Source organism: Vulpes vulpes, chromosome 3 (genome assembly GCF_048418805.1).
Source record: "Vulpes vulpes isolate BD-2025 chromosome 3, VulVul3, whole genome shotgun sequence".
Taxonomy (NCBI): Eukaryota; Metazoa; Chordata; class Mammalia; order Carnivora; family Canidae; genus Vulpes; species Vulpes vulpes.
In genome coordinates this window covers 29,706,692-29,732,352 of record NC_132782.1, presented here as the reverse complement: position 1 = coordinate 29,732,352, position 25,661 = coordinate 29,706,692, and the positions used below count along the sequence as shown (strand labels likewise).

The 25,661-nt window shown below is 44.6% G+C and overlaps 1 protein-coding gene across 2 annotated transcripts in view; it reads right to left on the bottom strand.

Moving 5' to 3' along the window:
- Window positions 1-4,699: 4,699 nt before the first annotated feature.
- The window catches only part of ITGAV (integrin subunit alpha V), an 87,674-nt gene continuing 66,712 nt past the window's right edge, over window positions 4,700-25,661 (bottom strand). For both annotated transcript variants that reach the window (XM_072752126.1, XM_072752125.1), the window contains exons 18-30: window positions 23,664-23,801; window positions 21,248-21,315; window positions 20,460-20,607; window positions 19,803-19,895; window positions 18,876-18,955; window positions 17,522-17,602; window positions 16,918-17,023; window positions 16,160-16,318; window positions 15,245-15,355; window positions 9,650-9,763; window positions 9,437-9,544; window positions 8,759-8,881; window positions 4,700-8,475 (exon numbers count right to left, since the gene is read on the bottom strand). In XM_072752126.1, coding sequence (XP_072608227.1) covers window positions 8,380-8,475; window positions 8,759-8,881; window positions 9,437-9,544; window positions 9,650-9,763; window positions 15,245-15,355; window positions 16,160-16,318; window positions 16,918-17,023; window positions 17,522-17,602; window positions 18,876-18,955; window positions 19,803-19,895; window positions 20,460-20,607; window positions 21,248-21,315; window positions 23,664-23,801 — 1,425 coding nt within the window. In that variant the 3' untranslated portion in view covers window positions 4,700-8,379. The remainder of the gene's footprint in view (window positions 8,476-8,758; window positions 8,882-9,436; window positions 9,545-9,649; window positions 9,764-15,244; window positions 15,356-16,159; window positions 16,319-16,917; window positions 17,024-17,521; window positions 17,603-18,875; window positions 18,956-19,802; window positions 19,896-20,459; window positions 20,608-21,247; window positions 21,316-23,663; window positions 23,802-25,661) is intronic.

Here is a 25,661-nt window from a genome sequence, read left to right as displayed (position 1 = left end):
AGCGACTGCTCATGCTGACGGCCGTTGCCTAGGCCGAGGGAGATGATCATTTTGCAATATGTGCAAATATCCAATCATTACGTCGTCCGCCTGCCGCTAATGACTATACTGCTCAATGTCAAGTACACCCTAATTAAAAAAGAAAAAAAGAAAACGCAGAACCCCCCAGACCGGTCTACAGAATCGACGGCAGCCTTATCAGAAGCCAAGATCACTTCTCCGGAGAGACTGGCAAGCCGATTCCAAAGCTCCCGGGAGATGGCAGGGGACCCCCTTACAGCTGCGACGACAAGCAGCGGCTGGGCTCGCCGGCGTCCCTGCTGCCCGCAGAAGGCCCAGATGGGCCCCGCTGCAAAGCGTTCACCTGAACCGAGGAGACGCGTCTTCCAGGACCAGCCCCGCAGGACGTCTGACCTGAGAGTGCGCGCCTAGGAGAGAGGAGCAGGGCAAGGCTGGGGGGCCCTGAGAGGCCTGAGCGGGCGATGGGCAGCGCAGCCCCCGCCTGCCAGGAGCCTCACTCGGGCTTTGGGATCCGACGGGTGCCCTTCAGGGATGGGGTTTATGGAATTCACGGATGGGTGAAGAGCAGCCAAGCCCGAGGCAACGCCCGGGAGCCGTGGGACGGGGTCCCCAGCAGTGCTCTGAGCGTGGCAGTGAGCAGGGATGGGGGGCACGGCGCATGAGCAGGTGTGCTACAGCCCCCTGGGGCACCAGCTACAGCAGCTGCGGTGGCTCACAGAGCACTCCAAGCACCCGGAGCACCCTGAGCACCCTGAGCACCACCAGCACCCTCAGCACCCCGAGCACCACAAGCACCGTGAGCACCCCGAGCACCACGAGCTCCACAAGTACCATGAGCACCCTGAGCACCCCAAGCCCCATGAGCACCATGAGCACCCTGAGCACCATAAGCAACACCAGCACCCCTTGCACCCTGAGCTCCACGAGCACCCTAAGCTCCATGAATACCACAAGCACCCTGAGCACCCCGAGTACCATGAGCTTCACAAGCACCCTGAGCTCCATGAGCACGCTGAGCACCCCGAGCACCATGAGCACCATGAGCCCCATGAGCACCCCAAGCTCCATGAGCACCCCAAGCACCACAAGCACCACCAGCACCCTAAGCACCCCGAGCACCACGAGCTCCACAAGCACCCCGAGCACCACACAGTCGTGACGAGACAGGATAGCGCACCCAGTGACCCAGTGCCACAGTCGCCTGGGCTCGGGGGCTGCCAGACGCCCCGGGGAGGGGGGGCGTTAAACCAACGACGTCCCTGAAACTCTGGCTGTCTCTGCTCTGCTGCGGCCGCTCATCTGACCGTGACCCAGCCCGTCCGAGTTCGAGAACCGACGGACCGACCGCTGGCGAGCGTCGGCCAAGGTGGTCGGTTGCTTGCCCAGTTAGGACCATCCACATCCTGGACACAGGGACGGTTTAGGATTATTAGCCGAAGGGGGTCGTGTGATTGGAGCAATTACTGAATCTGAGGTGTAGAGGCCTCGTCAGGGAACGGGCCAGCAAGTCCTCGGGTGGCCGCCCGTGCCTGGGTGACCTGCTGTGCATGGGAGAGCGGGCGCCGTCTCCACGGCATCGCGGGTGGCCCTGTGCGTGCAGGCCCGCCCAAGCCACTCCTGTGTTTCTGGGCCTAAATTACATACATTCATTAAATAAGTATAAATTTTAAAAGACAGAGAGAGAGAGAGAGAGAGAGAGAGAGAACTCGGGAGACCGGGGCTTTAAGACCTGGGAAATTCTCAGCATCTCCGGGGTGAGAGGACACCAGAGTGAAGAGGTTCCCCGTCAGGAAGTTGGCTGTGGAGGGGACACGGAGAGCCCAGAAAATTTTCTTTGAAGAGACTTAAATGTGTGACTCACAGATCCCCTCACACATCCCAAAGGAAGCCCCAGGTAGAGACGGGATGGTTGCGGCAAGGTCCACGGGGCGGCCTCCGGGGTGGCGGGGGAATCTGCCCGACACACGCGGGACGCCCGCACGGTTCCCGCAGATGCAGGTCCGTTACCAGCAGAAGCACCGTCTAAGAAGGACGGAGCACAACCTGGAAGAGCACCCCGGGCCCCCACGCCGGCCGAAATAAGTCAAAAACACCCCTTAACTGCAGACACGTGCTACGTGTCATGGTGGGAGCTGGGGGGGCGGGTAAGGAAAACTCAGACGGTGGAACCCGGAACCCCGAGCCACAGGGAGTCGTCACGGTCTCTGAACCCAGGTGGAGTTTCCCCAGCTGGACTCTGAAGGTGCTTGGGGCCAGTGACTTCTTTTTCCCCCCCCTTCTACTTTTTTATTCCTTTTTTTTGAACCTAAAAAAAAAATCTAAAATTATCATACGCCCCCCCCCCACCAAGGTGGTATGTTGGGAGCAGAGGACCCTGTTTCTTTAGTTTCAGGGTCCCCGCAGAGAGCGAATCCCAGGAAGGCCTCGCTCACACCTAACTCAGATGATGATGAGATTTGGGGCATTGGCCCTGATGAGTCGAGGAGGGATTGGGGACTTTGAGTCGATGCTGTGATGGCTTGACTTTGGGGACTTTGGCGCGAGTTTCCTGAATTTTATATGAGGCTGAAGTGAATCTCTGAGGGCCAGAGGGGACTGTGGACCTAATGCAGCTCCCCCCACCCCCCCACACACGGAAAGGTGTCCTTGACCTCAGCCCCTGGCCCCCGAGGTCACGTTACCCTTCACCACAAAAGGACCTCACGGTCACGGGACCCTAATGTATCATCTAGGCCACGATGAAATAATGGGGCTCATGCAGTGACCGAGCCCGAAGGGATCTAGGAGAGGGTGTGGAGCGGATACGGTGAAGAACTGGATTTGGGGGATTGAGGGTGAGAAGAGGAGACCGTGTCTTCAGGCTGGGCCCACCACGTTCCCAGGCCTGCGGCTGAATCACGGCGCTCATCGTGCAGGCGCTTTCGGGCTCCCCTTGAGCGGCCACGGCTGCCTGGTGGGAATGGGGTGAAATTAGTTACCACCGTGTCACCTCTGTCACCCGGGGGTCACCGAGTACCTGTGAGCTGAGGAAAGGCTCCCGAGGTCGCTTGGTGCCAGTAATGTAGCAGCACAGGTGGCAAGTGCTTGACTTTGGTGTAAGCGGGAAAGGTTCAAGTGGAGGCCGATGCTGATGTCACCGTGAAGGACGTTTGCTTGTTCTTTAATAACCTCTCCCCTCTCATTTCCTCACTGACGCGTCCTGAGAAACTCAAAACCATCCACCTGCCTGCCAGCTGGGCGATGGTGTGCCTGAATCTCGAAGGCCACCGCATGGCTCCCGCTGGACCCCAGGGGTGCTCAGGGGGTCCCCCGTTGGCACGGCTGCTGCTTGGGCCCCGCGGCCCCCCTACAAGGGCATGTCCCGGGCCGGGGGGACGGAAGTGAGCTTGGGACACTGGCCCGGGCCCAGGGGTGGCGCAGACCCTGGCTCCAGAGGCCCTGGGGGGGGGGGCGGGTCGAGTGTCCTGTCCAGGCTCCGCTGAGCCTCCAGAATGGCTCGGTTGCTCATTTACGGCCCCCGGCCCCCTTCTGGTCTGCAGTCAGCCTCCCCATTTCTCTCTCCTGCCTCCTTTCTTTCCCGCCCAGACTGACCCATGGCTGAGGCTGTTCATCCCGTGACCCGCACCTGCTGCGGTGAATCCGGGGCCCCCGAGACTCACCGGCTCTTCCTTGCCTTCTGTGCGCATGGACCCCCCTCCCGTGAGTGTGATGCCAGACCCCGCGTGTTTGTGAGTCCTAAGGTTCCCACCGGAGTCCTTGCTCCCTTCCAGTCTCTCCTGAAGTGCCATCACTTCCATCTTCCTAGAGGCGCCGACACAGTGGCCGCGTGTGCTACGGTGTGTGCGGGGCCCTCCTGACTCCCCGTCGAGCTGGGAGCACGGTGGCCCGGTCTCCCCATGTGCGCCGACACCCGCGTGCACGGTGCGTGGCCGTGGCCGCCCGTGGCAGCAAGGGGCTCCCACAGCAGGACCCGGCGTTACGGCTGCTCTCCGGCCCGGGGCGGACCCTGGCGCGGCCTCCCCGGTGACCCTCCGTCCCCGGCCCGGCCCCGGCGGCCACTAGCTGGACGCCCCGCTCGGCTCCCCCACCTCCCACGGCCGGTTCCTCCGGGGCTCCTCGGAGTCTCGCTGCAGGACCAGGGTCAGAACAGGGTCGGCGGTGGCGTCCCTCCCGCCCACGGGGCGGCCCCTTCCCTTCGTCGTTCCCGCCGGGCGACAGGCCCGTCACTCCAGGACACCAGGGTCCCTGGGCCCGCTCTCCAGTGACACCAAGCAGCTCCAGGCGAGAGGGTGCTGCCCTCGCAGTGAGGCTCACAGCCCCTCCAGCTCCTGCCAGCTGTGGGTGACCTCAGCGTTTCCGAAAAGGCTTTCTGTGCCCCCTTTTGTTCATCACTCGCCACTGTCACCTGATAACAGCGGCCCTGCCATCATCGGCACTGGAAACCCCTTTTAACTCTCAACAGGTCTAGGATTCTGGGATTTGTGACCGGTGTATTTTAACATTAGCTTCCTTTCGCTCTTTTTGTATTACTTTTTTTTCGAATGACTATCACGCGTATTTCAAGAACTCAGACATCCAGAGGTACCTCTTTGAGGGCATCCTCTGGGCGCCTTAGCGAGGGCTCGCGTGATCAAAAAGACGACGTCACGGGGGAAGATACGAGGCCCGCACACGAGAGTGGCACCATATGCTCAAGTTTATTGAACAGACACAAGCTACACGGTGGAAACGAAGCCGTGCGGGTGTTCACGAACTCCAGTCAAGTCAGCAAATGACAAGTTTTAGGAGACACGCGGCTTATGTCTCACCCAATGTGGGCGACCATAAGAGAAGCTAAACAAAGAAAACCACTTTCTATGTTACTAGGCAGCAAGTTAATTCCATATATATATATAGCTTCCAGGCCACTTCAAGATATTTCAAAAGTGTCTCAAAACTAGGAGGGAATAGTTCCCGCCCAGCCTGGAATAAAACGTAGAATGCACCTCTTAGGGGTGAGTAACTTCATTCGTTCATCCATAGCAGAATCACTCCTTCCTACGAACCAAAATTTTAATGAGTCTGTTTAGTTTAGGTTTACCACGTTAACAGCGACTCTGAAAATGCACGAGGTTTGGTTATATTGTTATATTGCACTTGAGAACAGTGACAACAGAAATCAAGGACCTGACGCCTCCCCCAAGAAGTTCATTACAAATCAGAAACCGCAATGAAATACAAGCATACAGGCCTGGGGTGTGTTGTTCAAGCGAGCCTACCGACAAGGTAAAAGGGCCGGTCTCCAAAACACCGAGCATTAGGTTACTTACTTACTTACTTATTTATTATTTATTTATTTATTTATTTATTTATTTATTTATTTATTTATTTTATTTTTGCCCTTTTTTGAGACTATAATCAATTTTTGAATTTCACATTTGTTGTTGACCAAACTGACCGCACATACAAACCACCCAAGGGTACAGACAAAGTGACATTAAGATCAGCGAGGGTCGTACCCGTGTTTCAAGAAGGCCTTCCTCTTCTCCGAGGCTGGCACGCGACACGGGACCGTCTACCAACTCGGAGGTCGCCTTATAAAAAGTAGCTGATCTCTTATACGCTCTACCTTTGCCACTTAACTCTCCCTCGGGGCCGTCACTAACCATCACAAACCTTCCGCGGCCCTCTTAGGAAGCCAGTAGAAGGACAGTCTCTTCTACAAATGCTTGCATTTTCACTTTCTAGGGAGTATTGGTGAAAATTCGCTACGAAGCAGTAGTTCCAGAACAGGTAAGACTGTGGGACGCGAGTTTTAACTGTTTTACACTTTGGAATTATGAAGACCTATACGACAATTACAATAATGATTCATTACAAGAGAAAGATAAAGGGGAAAAGAGGGAAAGAGTATCCCTCACACATATGTTTCTCAAGCTATCAATTCTGGAATAAATGCCTACGTGAGAAATTGGCAAGAGTATATTTCTCACCGATATTAAATGCTTTAAATACTGTTTTTTAAGACTCATCAGGTTATTCAAATTTTACACTCAAAATGCATTTTAAATCTCAATGAATCACAAACAGTAGTATTTAAAAAATGTTAAAAATGTTTGAAAATTGTAAGTTTTCACAGAACTGTTGCTTGACGTTTTTAACCAAATACATTCACATGCTGCTTTGGGGTAGAAATCATCCCAACATTTTTCCCAAACATTTTCCTCGAAGTGTGAGCTTCCAAATCATACTTCTACCATAGTTCTGTAGAGATACATGTTTTCATTTTTTAAAAGAAAATACTATTGCTCAAAACTACATTTCATAAAAGGGAACTTAAAACATCATGCTTCCAACACCAGTATCCTTCAGTCTCCCACACACGATTATACCTTGAGCTACAGGCCACAGGAGGAACAGACCGTGCAAAAGCAAACTAACATTTCTTGTAAAGAGAGGATTTCTATCCAACATCTACTTTCAGGGATGACTACTATTCGGTGGGGAAACAGGTATAAAGTCAAAGTCGTCAACTTAGTGACTGTTTGGTGGAAGATCCCAGGATAAAAATATTTTTTCTTAAAAAACTTTAGACTTACTGGTAATAAAAATACTTATTGCATACGAGTAAGATCTTTTGAGCTACTAGCAAAACCTATGCTACAAAATCTATTAATTTTGAAATTCATCTAAGCTGAATACAGGGTCTTGTCACGTTCTAACGTATATAACTCACGTTCCTCTGTTTTACAAATATATTCTAGCTTAGCCCCTTGTGTGAGGAATTCGAACACAAGACATGGCACGATAAATTTCAATTATTTTTAAATCATAGAAAAATATTCAATTATTTAAGGGAAATATTTATCCTTGCCTAATGAGGACAGCAGTTAAAAACCTATTAAACTCTCAATTTCTAAAGCACAACGTGATGTAATTGCACAAAAATAGGTATAATTAATAGTCGTTCCCAGACCTTGAGGAACTGTGACTAAATCACATTATTCCTCTAGAAGAATCATCACCCTCTAGGCAGATAAAATTACAATTTGCTACCTGTGCAGCTGTTATATAAAAATTCTAAAAAAGTAATTTATGTTAATAAAACTATAAAAGTTTTAAAAGGCTCCCAGTAACTTGTATTGCTTATAAAAGTAACTACTCTACGTTATTTTGGTAGCCGAGACTGGTTTTACACATGATACCCTTGCTCAAGCTAAGGTAATGTCCGTGTGAGCATCATGCTATTATTGCTGGAAGCAAACCAGCAAGCTACTTTAAGAATTTCAATTCCACGCATTTCTCGTGGGGTTGGAGGTCGGGTGCAGGTTCCTGCACATTATAAAGATTCGTCATTGATCTTAACCCATTCTCAGTAAAGTTTTAGAGATGTAAGGAAGATTACATATATAGGAAGAAAATAAATTAATCTAGGCTCAAAATTCTTGCTCTAAGAGCGTACTATTAATAAGCAAGTCTATCAAAGAACTACAGTCTTTTAACTTAAATGATATATATATATTTTTTTGTATTGCGGATAGCCAGACTAATACAATGGAATTTCCGTACTTCAGAAATGATTTCCAAGCGCATATGGCTTTAAGCATGATGATGAGTAGCGGAAATTAAAACTACTACACAAAAGAGGCATTTTTGATCATAGAATTTTTAGTATAGATTGGCTTAAAGGATTTGAAATAGAATCTAAACGTATACAAACTGAAATGTAAGGAAATGGAGTGGATAAAACAAAAATAAAAACACAATAGCATGTACCCAACTTTCATATTAAAATACTATACCTTTTCTATTACAGGAAAGAATCTGGATGGATCATGCTTTTTTTTTTTTTTCTTTTTTTTTTTTTAAGTTCTAAGACACAGGTAATATTAAATCCAAGTTCATGCAGTTATAAAGTTAGTAGCTTAAAAACTCAACTGTAGTGTAATGTGTATTAACAGTAAGCTCCTGTACAAAAGATGTGGATCCTAAGGTCCAAATATGGATTGCCTTAAAACCACAAAAGCAACAACAAACAAAATCACACAAAATCAGAAATAATCATCGTAGGAGGTCCTATCTTATAGAAAGTGGTAACTCAGGTGCTCCTTGTCTTATGTACATCGAAGAACAACTATTGCTTAAAATTTCATTATTTAAATACCTAAAAACGCAAGTCAGTGGTGTGTATTACACGTACGTTTGAACTTAGTAATGACAAAAAAGTTGACACCCATTGCCCTTGTTGTGTGGTTAATACCAACGGGGACCGTCAGCAGTACAGTCTTGGAAGTTTTATTCCTCGCAAAGGAAACTGAAACCTATGATGAAGTCGGAAGCTCTGACGGGTCAGAGCGTAGCATGACTTAAAAATGACGGTTAAGTTTCTGAGTTTCCTTCGCCATTTTCATGAGGTTGAAGCTGTTCCCTTTCTTGCTCTTCCTGCGGTGGCCGGACACGTTTAAAAAAGCCCATCTGAAAATAAAATAAAATAAAATAAAAAGTAAAAAAGCCCATCTGTCAGTCGAAGAACAACCAACATTACTGAAGCAGATTACAAGCGCCGAGGGCCTGTACGAGCACCGGGGGAACGTCGGTGCACCGAGTACAACTCTTCTTCCTTCAGATACGTGATGCTCATCACGCACTATTAAAATTGCCCCTTCCTTCCCTTCTTTTCTGTTCCTCCTCCCTTCCCGTCCTCCCTCGCCCTCTTCCTCGGCTTTGCCTTCCGTCGCCTCCCAAGCCCGCCACTTACCCTGTGCATCACAAACACCAGGACAGCCAGCAACAGCAACCCCGCCAGCACCGCTAAAATGATCACCCACACGGGCACGGGCATGGGTGCGGGCTGGATGCCCCAGGTGACGTTAGTGGTGACCTGGTGGGGGGAGGTTCTGAGTTTTAAAAGCAGGTCGCTGAATTACCCGGCAAATGTCTGAACGCCCATTACATTTTGTTTTAACGGTATTCACGTTTTCTTTTCTTACATGTGGTCATTTGTGGTGATACACTTGGTACCGACAGCATGCAGCTGCCCAACGGCAGGTGAACGTCAAGGTACCTCGGAGGTGATTTTTAAATGATCAAATCCAACTGCGATGTGTCGGTCCCATTTTTTAATCCTTAAATTATACATCTTTAAAATCTTTAGCCTTCACCTATGATAGCGCATTTCCAACTTTCTAAACTTTGTGAAGAAAAATTCCCCACGCTCCCTCCCCTGGAATCTCTCCCATAGGGATGCTAAAGCAAAGGTCTACCTTTCCTAATTGTAGGGCGAGGGAGTAAAATGATATTAAACCAGGTTATAGGCCTGGTAGGTACTAAATTATCAAAATAGTTAAGGTGTCATTATTAAAAGTAAAATTTTTAAAAAATATCTACAGCATGGTACTGGGTGTATTTATTCCATTTCCCCAAATCGGTGACTTACTAATGTGGAGTTGAAGATATCCTCAATTGGAAGGTTCTTATAAGGAAATTCAATGACATTAAAAGAAGCAGATGACTTCAGAGAATATGAATGGTTCTGGTTTTCTTTCTGTATGGAAATAACAGTAAAACGATTTCCTAGATGTGAGGCCTTTTTTCATGTCTTGGAGAAAATGGATAGACCGGCAAACGCTCTATCCGTCTATCTACTTACGTTCATAAAGGTCTGCGTCCACAGCAGGGACTTCACATACAGGATGGCACTCTTTCCTCGGTCCAGCCGTCCAACCTGGCAGACGATCTTCAGGCACTCAGCAATGCCACAACCCTGCCGAAACAAGTTCTTTGCTTGTAAGAAAAGATCTATCATCTCCTGAACGCAGGAAAATTAGGCATTTTAGTTGTTTTACGGGAAGGCTGAAGAGATGATAGAGATCCCTTTGCCTTCTAAGAATAATGAATAGGCTAACCATGGAATCTATGAATGTTTTCTGTTAAAAGGGGTTGCTTTTAGGGGCGTCTGGGTGGCTTAGTCGGTTAGGGCGCCTGACTCTTGATCTCAGGCTTGTGAGGTCAAGCCCCATGTTGGGCTCCAGGCTGGGCACGGAGCCTACTTAAAAAAATAAAGTCAAAGTGATTTGTTAGATAAGGATAAGATCTATAATATTAAAAGATGTTATTTTTGTGGCCAGAAGTCAATTCTCTTGGAACATTCTAGGATTCTAGAAGTCAACATTCTTCTAGAAGTTGACTTTCTTAGGTAAACCCAGAGCATGATGCTATAGTAGGACAGAAAAAACAGATCACAATATACCTGCGAAAAAGAAAAAGAACCAGGATGAATCTTGAATAGTCAATCCAAGTCAGACCTAGAAATCGAGGGGCATGCTGATGGTCTTTGCTACACTCTGTGTTTTTATCAGTAACTTGAAGGCAGGCGGGTAAAGATAGGAGATAATAACCACCTTGTATGTGTTGGTCAAACCGTATGAGACATGTCAGTGCTATCTAGTAAGTGGCACTTCCAGTCAATGACAAGGAATAGCCAAGCTTTCTTGGCCTAAGGAAGGGCATCTGTGAACAGCCTGTGACGGACATCATACTTAATGGTGAAAGGACAAAAGCTTTCCCCTAAGATCAGAAACAAGACAACAGTGCCCACTCATCACGCTATTTATTTTTTAAGATTTTATTTGTTTACTCATGAGAGACGGAGACAGAGAGAGAGAGAGAGAGAGAGAGGCAGAGACACAGGCAGAGGGAGAAGCAGGCTCCATGCAGGGAGCCCGACGTGGGACTCGTCCTGAGACCCCAGGATCACGCCCTGGGCCGAAGACAGGAGCTAAACTGCTGAGCCACCCAGGCTGCCCCACTCATCACACTTTAATTCAGATTGTTTAGAAGGTTCTAGGCAGTACAATTAAGCAAGGAAAAAGATAAATAAAAAGTATCCCAGTTGGAAAGGAAGAACTAAAACTGTCTGTATTCACAGATGACAGGCTCTTATATACGGAAAACACTAAAGAATCCACAATAATAGTAGTAGATCTAATAAGTACAGAAAAGGTACAGAATACAAGATTGATATATAAATAACTTGTGATTATTTAAATACATTTAAAGTTAAACATATTATATTTAAAGCTATATATATTACACACTTATATATATATAAAGTTACATATATTACTTTATACCAGTAATGAAGATTCTGATAATGATATTAAGAAAACAATTCTATTTAAAAGAGCATCCCAAGAGAATACATAGAAGTAATTTAAACAAGAAAGTGCAAGACCTGCATATACTTAAAAGTACAAAATATTTTTGAACTTGAAATCAAAGAAGACCTAAATAAATAGAAAGATATCTCATGTTCAAGACTGAAAGACTGGGGATCCCTGGGTGGAGCAGCGGTTTGGCGCCTGCCTTTGGCCCAGGGCGCGATCCTGGAGACCCGGGATTGAATCCCACATCGGGCTCCCGGTGCATGGAGCCTGCTTCTCCCTCTGCCTGTGTCTCTGCCTCTGTCTCTCTCTCTGTGTGTGTGTGACTATCATAAATAAATAAAAAAAAAAAAAAACTGAAAGACTTAATGTTTAGACAATACTCCTAAATTGTTACAGATCCAACAAAACTGCTACCAAAATTCCAGCTACGTTTTCTGTAGAAATGATCAAGCTGATCCTAAAATTCATATGGAGTTGCAAAGAACCCCAAACACCTAAGATAATCTTGAAAAGGAAGAAAATATTGGAGGACTCCCACTTCTCAATTTAAAGACTTACTGCCAAGCTATAATAAAACAATTTGGTACTGGAACAAGGATACATGTATAGATCAATAGAAGAGTCAAAAGTATAAAATTTAGGAAACCAAAAAGCTTAGGTGTAAATTTTCAGGATCTCAGGTTCGGCAATGGTTTCTTAACCGTGACAGCAAAAGGAGAAGCAACAAAAGAAGAAAAGGACTTGACAATCTGATCTTCTTCAAATTTGACAACTTTTTGCATCAAAGGGATACACTATCAAGAAAGTGAAAAGACAACTTACAGAATGAGAGAAAATATGTGCAATAACAGCTCTGAAAAGGGAAGTATCCAGAATATATAAGGAACTCTTTAGGAATTAACGACAAAGGCAAACAACCCAATTTAAAAATGGGGCCCTTGGGTGGCCCAGTTGGTTGAGTGACTGACTCTTGGTTTCAGCTCAGGTCATGATCTCAGGGTCATGGCATCAAACCCCCAGGTGGGCCGAGCGCTCAGTGTGGAGTCTGCTTAGGATTCTTTCCCTCTCTTTCTCCCTTTCCCACTTCCCCCTGCTTTCTCTCTCTCTCTCAAATAAATAAATAACATTTAAATAAACCAACAAAAAATAAAACTGGGCAGAGAATTTGAAGAGACATTTCTCAAAAGAAGCTATAACTCAGAAGATGCTCAACACCATTAGTTGAAAATACAAGTAAAGTCATGATGAGACAACACTTCACACTGACAAGGATGACCATAAAACAAAAGAGAATTTTCTTTAAGGCGAGAGCAAGTGACGGTGAACCTGGAGGAACTGAAAGACTCATCCAGGGCTGGCTGAGAATGTAGGAGGATGCAACCACTTTGGAAAAGTTTGGCAGTTCCTCAAAAGTTAAACAGAGTTCCCATATGACCCAGCAATTGCACTCCTAGGTTTGTTCCCAAGAGAACTGAAAACATGTCCCCATAATAGTCCCAGCGGCACTATTCAAAATAAACAGAAAGTAGAAACGATCTAAATGTCTGACAACCAATAAATAGACAAATTATCACATATCCATAGAATGGAATATTATTCAGTCATAAAAATGACTGAAGTACTACGACGTGCTACGACACGGTGACGCTGAAAAATCACCGCACTGAGTCAAAGAAGCCAAACACGAAAGCCATGCACGTATTGTATGACTTCATTACATGAAGTGTCCAGGACAGACAAATCCTTAGAGACAGAAAGCAGACTGGTGGTTGCCAGGGACTGGAGGCAGGGAAGGATGGGCAGCGACTGCATAACGGGTACAGTATTTCTTTTTAAGATAATATAAAAAATAAAATAAAATAAAATAAAATAAAATAAAATAAAATAAAATAAAATAAAATAAAGTAAAGTAAAGTAAAGTAAAATAAAATAAAATAAAATAAAATAAAATAAAATAAAATAAAATAAAAGTTTTGGAATCAGAATAGTGGTGGTTGCACAATGTTGTGAATATACTAAAAATCACTCAATCGCACGCTTTAAAATGGTGAATTTTATATTATGTAAAAGTTTTATCTCAATTGTTCTTTAAATGTAGGTTCTGTAGGAGTATAGAGAAGAGGGTCAAAAGGGGGGCGAGGGCTAAAAGTAACTTCAATTTCACACGGGTGGGTTAGAGGAAGTCCTGTCATAATCTGCCATTTAAGGACACTGGCAGGAGATGGGGACATAAGCCACAGGGATATCCGGACAAACAGCATTTCACCTAAAGAGCACATTCCAGGCAGACGGACAATTTTTGAGGCCTAGATGTAGAAGCACGTTTGGGAATGTCCATTCAATGAAAAGTAAGGCGGCCACAACACGAGGAGCAGGGTAAGGAGAGGAAATGCAGTCAGTAAGCTGTAAGGGCCTAGATGCTGTTGGGCTTCGAGGCTTTGCATGCTCTGGTTTCCTGTGACTTAGACGGGAAGGCCCTGGAGCAACATGACCCGTTCTCTATTTGAAATGATTACCGTGGCTCCCATGCGCCAAACAAACCAGTGGGCACAAAGGCAGGTATGGAAGCCAAGCGAGAGAGGAAGGTGGCCTGGGTGAGGCTGTAGCAGTGCTACAGCTGCTGAGAAGGGGCCAGATTCAGGGTGTTCTGAAAGTGGAAATCGACAGAATTTGCTAATATAGAGGACGTGAGGTTTAAGGGAGAAAGAGGAGTCCAGCACAGTTACCAGGTTTGGGACAGAGAATGGGACTGGTTATTTGCTAAACTGGGGAACACTGCAGAAGGAGCAGGGCTGGGAAAACTCAGGGGTACCTTCTTGGGATTACGGTTAAGACTCCTATTAAATATTTAGGAGGAGTTCCAGGAGGCAGCTGGATAATGGAGTCCAGAGCTCAATGCATAGGATCAGGTTGGAAGTATAAATCAAAGCCATCTCCACAGAGAGAGTATTTACAGCCCGGAGAGTGGAAAATGTCCTCTAGCGCAGCAGCGTCTGATTACAGCTTCCTACAAGGATACGACTCACGAGTACGGAGCTAGCTCTGCTGCCCCAGGTAGCAGCCACCAGCCCCAGGTGGCTCCTGAACACTTGAGTGTGTCCGGTGTCTCTAGTATTGGACAGCACAGATCTGATGAACGACTGTTCGTGGAGCAGCTAAGAAACCTGAGATGTGAGCCCGGCTCACTCTACAGAATTAAAGGTCTGCGAATGGAGATTAAGAAGTAGCCAGTCATCGGAGGTGAAAAACCAAGAGAATAGTGTCTTTAAGAAAGAGAATGAGGGGTGTTCCACAGAGGAGGATGTGATTAATCGTGCCTGACGTCCCTGGGGGTTGAGGTGGATGGAAACTAAGGAGCCCTATGGAATCTGGTGACGGGAATGTAACTGGTATTTGCTAATGAGCATAAACTCGACGCCGGATTCTCCACCAGCTGATGGGTTGCAGATCTGTTAAATTTCAAAAACTTATTTTTTTTTTCAAAGATTTTATTTATTTATCTGTAAGAGACATAGAGAGAGAGGTAGAGACACAGGCAGAAGGAAAAGCAGGCCCCATGCAGGGAGCCCCGATGTGGGACTCGATCCCGGGACTCCAGGATCACGCCCTGGGCTGAAGGCGCACACCCAACTGCTGAGCCACCCGGGTGTCCCAAATTTCAAAAACTTAAATGATAAGCCGCTTGATAAAACTATAGTCATTACACAGGCTGCCTCAACCAAGGTTGATCATAATGCTAATTATTCTTGTAATATATTTTTGTAGTGGCCTCCTGGGTTTATCTTGCAAGAGTGCACTAAGGCCTCCAGGATTAGGATGAGGCCAGTTAGAGTCCAGCCAGAGAAATGAGTTGGAACATAAATATTTTTATTAGCAATCTATAAAGATAGACCATTTGAAGAAAGTCTGGTGTTAATTTGACTAAGAACAAGGAAAGTAAGAGGAGTGAAAAATAGTGTAAAAATATATGTAGCTCTTCCAGGCACAGCTGTTGTTATTTTTGAAATGTTCTTTGGCGTCAGTTCTATAATCACATATTTTTAAATGTTGAAAGTGCTTGTTGTCGAGGTGGCGCTTACCAAAGTGTGAACGTCTCCTTCACGGAGGGTGAGATCCCGCTTGGTGATGACATGGTTCCGGTCACCTTGCCCAGCAACGGTGTCATTCTTTTCGGTTTGCGAATCTGAGATCTGGGGGACCGAGAAACGGGTGGGGAACGGTGACGGAAAACATCCTGCCTTGACATTTTGGCATCGACTGCTATCTCTGACTAACACAGGGTGACTGAAAACGTGTTGTGACAAATTCACCACTTAATATATGGTGGAAAGTAAGCACAGAGAATAAAGATTCGAGTCCTTAATAGGTGGAAAAGGGTCACGTCTGCCTAGCCATAATTTTCTCCCTCGCACAGCCAGAGAGGAATCTGATGAAACACAGTGAAACAGCCTGAAATCTCTCGGTGCACAGCTGTGACGAGTGTCAGTCAGGACTATACACTTTTTGTTCTGTTTTCTTAACTTTCCTTAGTCCACATTGGGCAACAGCTTCTTATCCAAATACATGCGCTAGGATGGAGAGGACTTAGGTCCAAAAGTACAAAATTCCACAAAATGACATTTTTCTAAGTCGTGGAAGTCAAAAGAGCCAGGTTAAGTACAATGTTAGATCTTTAACCCAGGACAAAAATTTCAACAACCAAACACGCCTGACACAACGTCGTAGGTGGATAAGCCAAAATGCAACAGAACCAACGTCAAACCGGGTCACCCCATAAATACCTGCTTCAGTAGGACTTTGCGGAGTGAAGAATTAATCCTCAGTCGTCATACAAACAGACGATTTAATCCTTAGTGTAGTGGGTTAGGAAGTAAAATATTTTCGTAGAGTGGATTTGTATCTTAATTGTTTTAACTTCATGCATTTCTCTCATAGATTCAGAAAGAAAAGAAAGAAATATCATCATAATAAAGAGTTGCCATGGAGCACCTCACCTTAATTCTCAAAGGGTTGATCTCCATATCCGAAGTGCAGTTCATTGGCCCATCAATATCATATTGAAGGATGTATAACAAAGTGTTATTGTTATATTTGTAAGGCCACTGAAGATTTAGCATTGCCTTGCTGAATGAACTTGGGCCGTTGTTTCTCAGCTAAGGGGGAAAAGAAAATGTAAATACTCTGAGCAAAAATCTATTCCATAATCCTCCTCCTACATCAACGTTAGGAATCACCAGCAAGAGGATGTGAGTAACGGCAGAGCTTCCATAGTTACTCTGACATTACAACATGATCCTTACTAGGCAAAGGAGCTCAAACTCAACATCTGTCTCTAGTGTAGGGGCCATATATGTGTCAGGATGAAAATGTGAACAGGAGGGAAATATGAAAAGTTTTCAGTGAAATATGGCAGAGACAGAAAATTGGGAAGATCTGCTACAGGCATGCTCCATTTTCAGTCAGAGCTGCAAAATGTCCCTAGGAAAATACTCAATGATGGCCTATTGCTTTCATGCAAGTAGAACTCAGTGGTTTTAAGGCAACAATTCGTATAAAGTGCATTCTTTAACTACTTGAAGCTACTCGTCTTAAAAAAAAAAAAAAAGGAACTTTTGAATAGGGAAAAAATTCAAAGACATCTCTGATACATCTTGAAACTATGCAGAGTTTTCATAATCATTGATCAGACTTGTTTTCTTATAAGTCGCCTAGCTGTTCTCCCCATGCATCGGTTATGCTAACAACTGCAAACCTCATAGATGTGCTGAACAACTGGCCCAACATCTTCTTCAGTCTCAGGGTTCTCCTTGTGCTCCCAGTTTGGAATTGGAAGAAAGATATGATCAGGACTGGAGACTCTAAACAATGACCAAAGAAAATCTACCATGAATACCAAAATGATATGGTCAGTTCATTTTCAAAAGTACCTAAATAAATAAAATCAAAACTATTAAAAAAATATATATATATATATAATTTAAAAGAAAAAGAAAAAGCCACCTGTATACATGAACAGGCACATACACCTACACACAAACTACTCTTTATTGAATCTCATGCCACAGGAAGGGGTAAATGAATTTGCGTAAGAGTTCAACGCACTTATTTTGTGCCTGCCGTTGCCACGTCTGGTTCATTTCCAGAGGGTTACCAAGTAAAGATCTGGGGGCTCTGGAATGCAGCTAGGAGCCTCTTTCCACAGAAGCTATAGCTCTAGCAAAACTACCGTGAAACTCGAAGGGATACCCCCCAAAAACAAGTGACTGGGCCCAGTAGCTGCTTTTAAAAAAGTAATTGTATTTTAAAGCAGTTTAAAACTCACAAGAATGAGACACTCAAGTCATAATCATACTGACCCTCTTATCTCAACAGCAGCTAAGACAGCGAGGTCAACTTTGTAGGACACAACTGGGCTTACTTTGTCAAAGAGATTGGAGCTGAAAAAGAGAAATACATATTTAGGCCTGAACGGAGCATGCTCACCATCAAAGACATACAGAGGCAAGTGCAGCGAAACTAAAAATGAACGAATTAAAAGCGACAAAGGAAAAACTTTCTGAAATAACTTTCATTAGCACTTCATTCCAAGAAGATGACCAAATTTTACCTCTTTACTTTTTTTTACAAGCATGAAACTAACAAATTTTTCTTATGATAGAAATACTGATTCTAAAAACAGTATAATGAAAAACATATTTTCTACAAAGATATTCATCACAGTTTGAAAAAAAAAATTAGAGGCAGGGGCGCCTGGGTGGGTCGGTGGCTTAAGCGTCCGACTCGATTTCACCTCAGGTCATGATCTCAGGGTCACGAGGTCAAGCCCCACGTTGGGCTCTGTGCTGAGCACGTTGTCTGCTTGACAGTCTCTCTCTTCCTCTCTCTCTGACCCCCTCCTGCTCATCTGCTCGCTCCCTCTCTCAAATAAAGTCTTAAAAAAAAAAAATTAGAGGGATCCCTGGGTGGCACAGCGGTTTGGCGCCTGCCTTTGGCCCAGGGCGCGATCCTGGAGACCCGGGATCGAATCCCACGTCGGGCTCTCGGTGCATGGAGCCTGCTTCTCCCTCTGCCTGTGTCGCTGCCTCTCTCTCTCTCTCTCTCTCTCTGTAACTATCATGAATAAATAAATAAAATCTTTAAAAAAAAAAAAAATTAGAGACAACTTAAATGTCCACCAATAAGGAAATGGTTAAATATACAGAGATGTGTTCAGGTAAAAAAAAGAATTTTTTCTGTAAAATAAATTGATATAATAAACAACAAAATGTTCACCCAAGACTATGGGTAATTATTACTTTCTGTATGTTTCTAGATTTTCCATATTTTAAGCACTTACTACGTTAATATTTATACAGAACAATGAATATTGTTTTATTTTTAAAAATGGTATAATCATGGGGCAGCCCGAGTGGCTCAGCGGTTTGGCACCACCTACAGCCCAGGGCGTGGTCCTGGGGACCCGGGATCGAGTCCCACGTCGGGCTCCCTGCACGGAACCTGCTTCTCCCTCTGCCTCTCTCTCTACCTGTGTCTTTCATGAATAAATAAATAAAATATTTAAAAAATAAAAAAATAAAAAATGGTATAATAAAATACCGAAATTTTAGCCTATTCTCTTCCATAACATTCAGATTATATTACATTGTATGTTTATGAACAAACAGTATTTCCTCAATAGTTACTACAAGCCAAGAAAAGTTGTTCTCAAACCTTTGGATTTGTAAGTCGAATTTCACAGAAGTATCCATCTCTGATTGCTGGTGCACACTGAAACGAAGCCCAGCTAGGAGCTGCAGGGGGAGGAAGAAATAGTGATGTTCATTAAAACAATATCAAATCAGTGAAATCTAAATTCCATGTTCAAATTAAAAAAAAAAAAAATTTGTTCCAAAATCGGGTTTTTTTGAGTTTGTAATAAAACTGAAAGCACTCCAACAAAGAATTAAATCCGATCTTCTACTGCATCTCTTTAAGATACGTGGGCCAATCCATAAAGGGGCCTATTTGACAATTATTAACAGACTGTAAGTGTATCTCCCCATAATAACACCCCATATTAATTTTATTTAAAAAATGCCAAAGTAAATAATTTTTGATTTAGTGAAAAGTACAGCAATTCTGCAGACTGATTTGGTGACAGGAACTTAACAACTTAATGGAGCAGGAAGGAATAAGTGATTGGGTTTAAAGAGCGAGAGAACCTGGCTACACAAGGCAGGAGAGGAAGGGCTACCCCCCCCCCCCCAATCTCTCCACGCCCATCACAACTCTTCTGACCACAACCATCCTAACTCCAGCAGGGGAGAACTGTTCTTAAAGGAAATCACTGAACTCACAGGGTAAGAGAAGGCAGGGCTTCTGGAGGTCATTTAGGACACAGGATACTTGTCCTTAGTTTAATCCATGTTCCCAACCCCTTTGGCAAGCTGAAGACCGTGTAACGGCACAAGCCATCGCTGTATCATCTTAGTCAAAACCAAACAAACTCTGCGAATCATCACATTCTAAACCAAAACCAACTTAACAAAGACATGTTCTGAAGTATTTATAAAAATAATCTCTCTGGACAAACCTATAGAAAAATATGTTTTTTTTCTTTAAAAGAAAAATAAAATCCATTTAGTTTAAATGTCTTACTTGAGTTCCAGCCTTCATTGGGTTTCCAAGGTCACATACTACCTGGCGGGTTTGGTTTTCCGTCTTAAATGCGCAGGAAAGTCTCGCTAAGGCCTTTGATAGGCCAAAAAAAAAAAAAAGACAAAACAAACAAAAGATTGAAAGGAAAATAAATAAATAAATGACCAAAAAAAAAAAAAAAAAAAAGAAGAGGCCACACACTATAAAATTCCTAGATAATATCATGCAACTTTATAGTTCAGTTTCTTGTTTTATAACTTCATCCATCTATTAGGGCAAATGGGGGGCAGGTTTGAGAGAAGCCTGAACTGTGCACAGCACCACAGATGAGGATATTTCTGAGAGATTCCTAGGGGATTTAGATAAATGACCTTATTACCCCTAACAAATTATTTGATGGAGAGGCACAGGCACTTTCACAGGCACTTTATCTATCTGACCTCGTTTCAGGCACTTAGCTGGCAATTCTAAAAATGTCCTCTCAATGCATTATGCAGAGTATTAGGCTTGAGAGGAATTATGCAAAGCAAGACAGTCCCTGCTGCCCCACCGGCCTGGCCGTCCTTGCTAAACAGGGGGCTGACTCATTAGGGCTGACTCATTAACGTTAACGAGGCCGTGAGTGCGTCTGGATTTCTAAAGAGGCAGCCTGCTTACTTCGCTATTGCGGACGACCCCGATGAAATCAGCCTGCGGGGGAATGGACACGATGAGCTCAGCTTCGTAGGCACCTTCCCCTTGGTTCTGGGCCTTGACGATCAGGGTCAGAGGATTGTCGTCCCCGATGTAGATCTTCTTTTGATCACTACGAGTGAACACGAATCCAGACAATGAAAGAGGGCTGCGCGGGGAGGGCACGGTTGCTCAAAGACACAAGAGAAAGGCGCAGACAGCACTGAGACATGTTCAAGATATTTTAAGACCATTTCGCAGCTCCACAGAAAACTGGAAACAGCCCGCTGGGTGCAAATCCAACGCTCCTCTCGGTAACAGAAAGCTCTCACGCCACTGAAGAGCACCCCCAGTCATAGCTATTACTGAAGTGATTTTGTATCTCTTGTAGGTGCTGATTAATTCTTTTTTTTTTTCTCTAAAAGCTGAACTAATCCCTCCCATGATTCTCACAATGGTCATGGAGATTTATATATCATAAAATACTAATCGGATTCCTGTAGTTCACAATGAAATAGGCCTTTAAGAGGATACGACATTTACTATGCTAACACTACTCATCTCGCACGGAAATGGATCTGTCCACCCAGGCAACTAGTGAAAACAGCGTTTATTTTTCTAAAGTCCAACACTGATAGTTTTACTACTACAGACGTCATGAATCATCCTCCAATAGAACTAGTTCACATTAAAATATACTATTGCTTCGCAGAGAAGAGTGTGTTCCTCCATTTAAATCTGTTGGAGTGTTTACTGCTTGGAGTAAGGCTTACCTATCTACGGAAACCTCCAATTTGGGTTTGCAGATGTTGTCCTCACCGCAGTCAAGCAGAATATGGGCCTAAAAAAAAAAAAGAAAAAAAAAAAAGTAGAGCGTTTGTTTGCATCCCTGAATATAAAAAGTATCATGGCTGCTTTAAAAAAAATTTATTTTAAAGAAAGTGTGAGCACGTGTGGGTTCATGGCAGGGGGAAGGGAGGGACAGAATCCTCCAGCAGACTCCCCACTAGGCACAGAGCCCAACGCAGGGCTCCATCCCAGGACCCTGCGATCATGACCTGAACCAAAATCGGGAGTCGGGCGCTCAACTAACTGAACCACCCAGGAGCCCCATGGCTGCTTACTTTTGAACAGGCCAGTGCAGCTAGTCAAGAATGGATAAATAAGATGTGGTCTATGTATACAATGGAATATTCCTCAGCCATTAGAAACGACAAATACCCACCATTTGCTTTGACGTGGATGGAACTGGAGGGTATGATGCTGAGTGAAATAAGTCAGTCAGAGAAGGACAAACACTATATGGTCTCATTCATTTGGGGAATATAAAAAATAGTGAAAGGGAATAAAGGGGAAAGGAGAAAAAATAAGTGGGGAATAGAGGAAAGGGAGACAGAGCATGAGAGACTCCTAACTCTGGGAAACAAACTAGGGGTGGTGGAAGGGGAGGAGGGCGGGGGTGGGGGTGAATGGGTGATGGGCACTGAGGGGGGCACTTGGCGGGATGAGCACTGGGTGTTATTCTGTATGTTGACAAATTGAACACCAATAAAAAATAAATTCATTTTAAAAAAAAGAATGTAAAAGAAGAAAAACATTCATAGGCTATAATGCATTAGTTGGAACCTTTTAGTTCTATCTCAAATTAAGGCGTCATGATTTTAGAATGAAGTGCCCTATAGATGGGGAACAAAGTAAAAAAATGAGCGTTCAAAAGAAAAAAGAAGAGAAGTGAGGAGTCAGCCTGAACCCGCTGGGGCTAAGTTGTGTGATCTTGGGCAAAACAAATTTCCCTTTTAGAATTTCCTGTTACATACGATGCCTCTGCCAACATCATGGAAATATAGCTGCAGAGCGTAAAAGAATAAGGAGCAACGGGTACCCGGCAGAAATTGTGCAGGAGGACCAAAGGGAATGGAAACGGCGTGAGCCCGGCATATGCAAGGCCATGAGGAAGGCGATGAAGGAAAAGGGACGAAAAGCACTGCAGTCAACCACCCCAGGGCAGGGGAAATAGGCAAAAACCTGAATTTTCTCCCTTTAGATCTAGAGGCTGGGGCAGCATGGAAAACCCAAAAGAGAAATAGTGGGAAGTAGCAGAAGATGTTGGGCGGAATGTTAGAGAAAGAATCTAAAAATTTTCTAAAGAAGAAAGAAAAAGGGATGCCTGGGGAGCTCAGCAGCTGAGCATCTCCTTTTGGCTCAGGTCATGACCCCAGGGTCCCAGGATCGAGTCCCATGTCGGGCTCCCTGCATGGAGCCTGCTTCTCCCTCTGCCTGTGTCTCTGCCTCTCTCTCTGGGTCTCTCGTGAATAAATAAATAAATAAAATCTTTATTTTAAAAAAAGAAAGAAGAAAGGAAAAAAAAAGATGAGGCCATTCTTGGTTTGTCTATTGTTAATATTCAGAAAGCTTCAAGGCCAGGGGCAGACAAAAAGAGAGAACATGATTTAAAGGGGGAAAATAAAGAAAGGTTTAATTTACTGTTCCAAATCACAAGGTATATGCAGCTACACTGAATAAAATTACAGGATACAGTTATTTATTTATTTATTTATTTATTTATTTATTATTTATTTATTTTTTTATTTATGATAGTCACAGAGAGAGAGAGAGAGAGAGAGGCAAAGACACAGGCAGAGGGAGAAGCAGGCCCCATGCACCGGGAGCCCGATGTGGGATTCGATCCCGGGTCTCCAGGATCACGCCCTGGGCCAAGGCAGGTGCCAAACCGCTGCGCCACCCAGGGATCCCAGGATACAGATCTTAAATGTCAATTTAATTAGAATGAAATGACGATATACACGAATCTGTTAAATAACACAGATTAAGCAGCTGCGTATGTGGACGCACACAGCGTTCTCTACAATTAAAATGTAAATCAGAGAAAACATAGATATAAAGCTTGTTCATCAAAATACTGAAACACTAGGTAAATACACTGGCACTTTGTTCTCCTTCAACTATTTCACTGTTTCATGTGTGTGAAGTACGACTCTCTCTTCCTCTGCATATAACCGAGTGGCTTCAAATAACGCTGACGTGAAAATTCGGATTCCCTCCCCGCGGACGTCTTGGACGGGAAAGCCAACATCGTGAAAGCAATCCCTGATGACGCGTAAAACGATGAACTGTAAGACTTTGAAAAACTAAAACACAAAGCAGCGGTAAGGGGGAGGTAGGAAGTACCTGCCGACTGATGTTGGCGGGAGTGAACTGGTTGAGAATGGGCTGCAGGCCTGTCGCATCAGCAGCCGCTCTGTAATCCAACCGGTACTCCATAAAAACGGTAATCGGGGTGAGTTTGTCTCTGAATTCAGATTCATCCTAAGAAACAGAAAAGCTTCCCATCAGCGAGGACCTCAATCTATGACATCAAACCACGCAGGGAAATCTGTGAGGGCACCACACGAAGCCAGCCGCGTTCCAGCCTGGCCCAATTCTCCCGAAACCCTGAAACGCTGTACTCAAGAGTGAGAAGAGCATCCGGAAACGCTTGTTTCTCAGTGAGAACCCTTAATCCATTTTGGTTTATGATAAAATACTTAATTCATACAAAAGTACACAAGGCATGTCAATAAGACAGGCACGCCGCGCTCAAAACAACTAGAACATTCCCAATCATGCTTAAGCTCCCCGTGTTCGCTTCTCGTCTCTCGCCCTGGCCTTCCTTCTCGGGTAATCACTGTCCTAAATTTTTAAGTACATCAGTGTCTTGTTTGTTTCCGGTAGTTTTACTACATCCTATATTTTTCCTTAAACAATATATTTTTCAGCTTGCCCTTCCTTTTCCGTGTCCTTCAGAGTGAGGTCATATGTATTCTTCTGTGATTTGCTTTCCGGTCAACACTCTTGTTAAGATCCGTCCGAGATGTTGCAAGCAACTGATGTTTTTACTGCGGAGAAATATTTCATTATATATTGAACCCACAGTGTGTTTATTTATCCGTCCTCCTGTCAAAGGTTATTTGGCTTGCTTGGGGATTGATAGTTGTTTTTACTATTATTAAAAAACTAAGAGAGAGATTATTCTACATGCTGGTAAATAGCTTTCTGAGGTCTGGAAGATCGCAGTCTTCACGACGTACAGTGCCGCCAGCAATGTGGAGGAACTCCATGGATTCACATCTTGACCAACCAACAGGTACTGGCGAGCTTTGTTTGAATGTAGGAGGATGGTGTTTGTTCACAGTTACAGCTTGAAGCTTGTTTATTGTTTTAAACATTTTTTAGAATTTAAATTCAATTAATTTAACATTCGTGTATTATTAGTTTCAGAGGTAGAGTTGGAGGACTCATCAGTCTTATATGACCCAGAGCTCATCACATCACAACCCCTCCTTAATGTCTACCACGCAGTTACCCCATCCCCCCACCCCACTGGAGGGCCAGGAACCCACATTTGATTCCTATGATTAAGAGTTTCTTATGGTTTGTCTCCCTCTCTGATTTCATTATGTTTTATTTTTTTTCTCCCTTCCCCTATGGTCCTGCTTTCTCAAATTCCACATATGAGTGAGATCATATGTTAACTGTCTTTCTCTGATGGGACTTATTCCAATTAGCATGATACCATTTAGTTCCATCCATGTCGTTGCAAATGGTAAGATTTCATTCTTTTGCTGGCTGAGTAGTAGTCCATGGTATAACACATCTCCTTTACCCATTCATCTGTCTGTCGATGGACACCGAGGCTGCTTCCACAGTGTGGCCATTGTGGACACTGCCACTGTGAACATCGGGGTGGTGTCCCGGCGTTTCACTGCATCTGTATCTTTGGGGTAAATCCCCAGCAGTGCCATTGCTGGGTCATAGGGCAGGTCTATTTCTAACTCTTTGAGGAGCCTCCACACGGTTTTCCAGAGTGGCTGCCCCAGTTCACATTCCCACCAAGAGTGCAGAAGGTTCCCCTTTCTCCACATCCTCTCCAACATTTGTGGTTTCCTGCCTTGTTAATTTTCCCCATTCTCACTGGTGTGAGGTGGGATCTCATGGTGGTCTTGATCTGTATCTCCCTGATGGCCAGTGATGCGGAGCATGTTCTCACGTGCTTGTTGGCCATGTGTAGGTCTTCTCTGGAGAAATGCCTGTTCATGTCTTCTGCTCATTTCATGGCTGAATTGTTTGTTTCTTGGGTGTTGAGTTTTAAGTTCTTTATAGATCCTGGACACTAGCCCTTTATCTATC